Below are 2,743 nucleotides of genomic sequence, written 5' to 3' on the forward strand. Positions count from 1 at the left end.
TTATTTTTGTTGTTTTATAAAACGTCAAGAAAGCACCTTCCTAAATTTAAAGCATTTGAAAAGGAAGAGAAAATGCCTTCTCCTTTCAATTGACCTCTAGCTGTCCACTTTCTAGAAATAAATCTTTTATATATATATATATATATATATATATATATTATTATTATTATTTTATCTTATTCCCTTTCCATGGGTACTAAGTGTCTGCTTAACAAAATGGAAGAGCAATCTGCATAGCCACCATAATCAATTTCCATTAAAATTATGTTAAATATACAATAGAAAAAAAAACATATATTTTTTTGGGAAGTGTAAATTATTTTACGTTGTGATAATCTTCCCTTAAAAATCGCAGATTTATTATCACTATTATAACTCAAACATGTGATCAGTGATGTTTAAGCCATTCATTGAAAATTTGTATCACCACCGCAAGTGTAGTTTACCATTTGGCAAGGCCATTTTGAAGGTTGGCTTGGGTAGATTGGGTGGAGGTCTAGATAACACAAGTGGCCATTGAATTCCTCGAAAGAAAGCATGTTTCTTAATTTCTGTGGCCCCATATCTGTGCCCTAGGCGCTTCCAATGCTGCTTCACCAATAAAGCTTTTATTAGATCTTTGGCTTCATCGCTCACTGTTGGAGAATCCGGGAACCTCAACTCCTCTTTCACCACATTATCATGAGTTTCATCCTTATCATTTCCTTTAAAGGGAGTTTTTCCATACATAAGCTGGTACAGAAAAACACCAAACGACCACCAGTCAACTGCACCTCCATGGCCCTTATTTTCAATCATTTCTGGGGCCATGTATTCCTCAGTTCCCACGTATGAATGAGCCCGCCCACCCCATGGCTCTGCGGTGAACTCAATTTCATCTATTTTCTTCATTCTTCCTCTCCTCTTTGACCCAAAATGTAGAAATCTGGTTTTCTTAACATCGGCAACCCTTTTTTGACTTTTATTGCAATTGTTAGAAACTAGTAGATGATGCACGTAGAATTGCCTGGAGAGATCGAAATCTGTAAGCAAAATATGGCCGTCTTCTTTCACCAAAACATTAGCTGGTTTGAGATCTCTGTGTACAATTCCAAGCATATGAAGGTATTCGATTGCTAACAGAATCTCAGCACAATAAAACCTGCAAAGCATATGAAGGTATAATATTGTAGCACGAATTAGTTGTAAAGAAATTATCAAAAAGATGAAACAAAATAATCTAATAACATTTAACAAGAATTTGAAGGGATAGTGTATTTGGTCAAGGGTTTCGAATTTATTTCTTGTATGTCCTGTAATCCATTCTCCACGTGGAGTTATCTGGTGTTTGCTGTGTTTAGACACCCAGAGAGATTATAGAGGCGTCACCATGTCAAAGAGCTCTCTCCTTTGATACCAAAGAGAAAAATAATAAGATTAGAGAAACACCTAGTCTCATCAACTTATGTTTTATCATGCATGCCAATTTCCTTCAGAAATATATATCTAAATGATTCTCTCCACCTCTAGTTACCTGATGTTCATCCAATTTGGACAAGCCCATGAGGTTATAGGTGGCTTGTCATGTCAAAGAACTAAAATTGGTCGTTAGAGTAACTCCTCTTCTATATCAAAATGAAAAATAATAACATTCAAGGAACACCCAGTCTTATCATTTGATGTTTTGTGATGAATCCCAATTTCCTTCATAAAGACATCTCTAGATATACCTGACTATATCTTCTGAAAAACGATGCTCCGGCTGTTTGTGTCGAAGTCTATCAAGATCTGCTGGACAGTACTCTGTAACAAAATATGACTTCCCATCTTTTCGGCAATGGAAGAATAAGGTTGGGAAAAGAGGGTGAGATCTCAAAGACTTGAGTACTTGTATCTCTCTCCTTACATTTATCATGTTATTGCTGTCTGCCACTTTTATAGCAAAATAGGTTTTAGTGTCACTCAATTCAGCCAAAAACACGGTCCCTGAACCGCCACGGCCTATCTTCTTTATCTTTCTAAAGTGATTTAGCTTCAAATTTCCTTCCAGGCCAGTGACTGCCTTAATTGCTTTCCAATAAGCAGAAGAAATGTTTTCGTCTTGAATGTTTTGGTGGGTGTTGTGAATGTTGCTACTAAAAGCGGTAGTAAAGCTCTCACTAATCTTGTCTAATGTTTTTGAAGTTGAATCAATGGCTGCCCAGCGCCTTAAAAACTTGAGGGACTTCAATGCGCGTTTAATGAAAGATCGATTTGACTTCTGTGACATCTTATATTTCTGGCTCTTAAAAGTTTCAGTTTCAAGTTTGGGTGTAAAAAGAGTTATCCAAGCCGAAACCCGTGTTTATAAATGAATTAAAGTCATTGGCTTTACGTTGTAATCTTCCTTTCAGAAGATAGCCGACACGATACAATCACGACACGACGTTCTTCCAAAAGAGTTGTCTTCCAAGTATTGGGTTCAAACAATTTTTGGATGAATAAATAGAACATTAATCTAAACAATTGTTCAAATAACAATGGAGAAATAAAGAAATATGTGCAAGAGAAATTCAAAGAAAACATGTGGACAGGTTAAATAAGGAGGAAAAGGGAATAGTATATCAAACATTTCAACCCGCAAATGATCATACACAAAAGAACTATATAAGAATGGACATAAAGTGGAAGGCAAAAATGTTAATTGCTCAGATAAGGACCAGCTCACATAGACTTAGATGCGAAACAGGGAGATGGATGATACCCAAAGAGGAATGGGAAGATA

General features: G+C 36.1%; 1 protein-coding gene across 1 annotated transcript; it reads right to left on the reverse strand.

Moving 5' to 3' along the window:
* Positions 1–423: 423 nt before the first annotated feature.
* Positions 424–2,248, reverse strand: LOC131049991 (serine/threonine-protein kinase D6PK-like). Its single transcript, XM_057984112.2, has 2 exons — positions 1,710–2,248; positions 424–1,141 (listed from the first exon to the last, which is right to left on the reverse strand). The coding sequence occupies exons 1-2, from the start codon at positions 2,246–2,248 to the stop codon at positions 424–426; spliced, it is 1,257 nt and encodes a 418-aa protein (XP_057840095.2).
* Between the last annotated feature and the right edge of the window lie 495 nt (positions 2,249–2,743).

The sequence above is a fragment of the Cryptomeria japonica genome, chromosome 9 (assembly GCF_030272615.1).
Source record: "Cryptomeria japonica chromosome 9, Sugi_1.0, whole genome shotgun sequence".
In the NCBI taxonomy this organism is placed as follows: Eukaryota; Viridiplantae; Streptophyta; class Pinopsida; order Cupressales; family Cupressaceae; genus Cryptomeria; species Cryptomeria japonica.

Bases quoted from the DNA above. Each gene is read 5' to 3' on its own strand.
- LOC131049991 (XM_057984112.2), bottom strand. From the start codon at position 2,248: ATGTCACAGAAGTCAAATCGATCTTTCATTAAACGCGCATTGAAGTCC. The intron at 1,142-1,709 runs GTATATCTAGAG...TATGCTTTGCAG, and splicing joins TTTTCAGAAGATATAGTCAG to GTTTTATTGTGCTGAGATTC.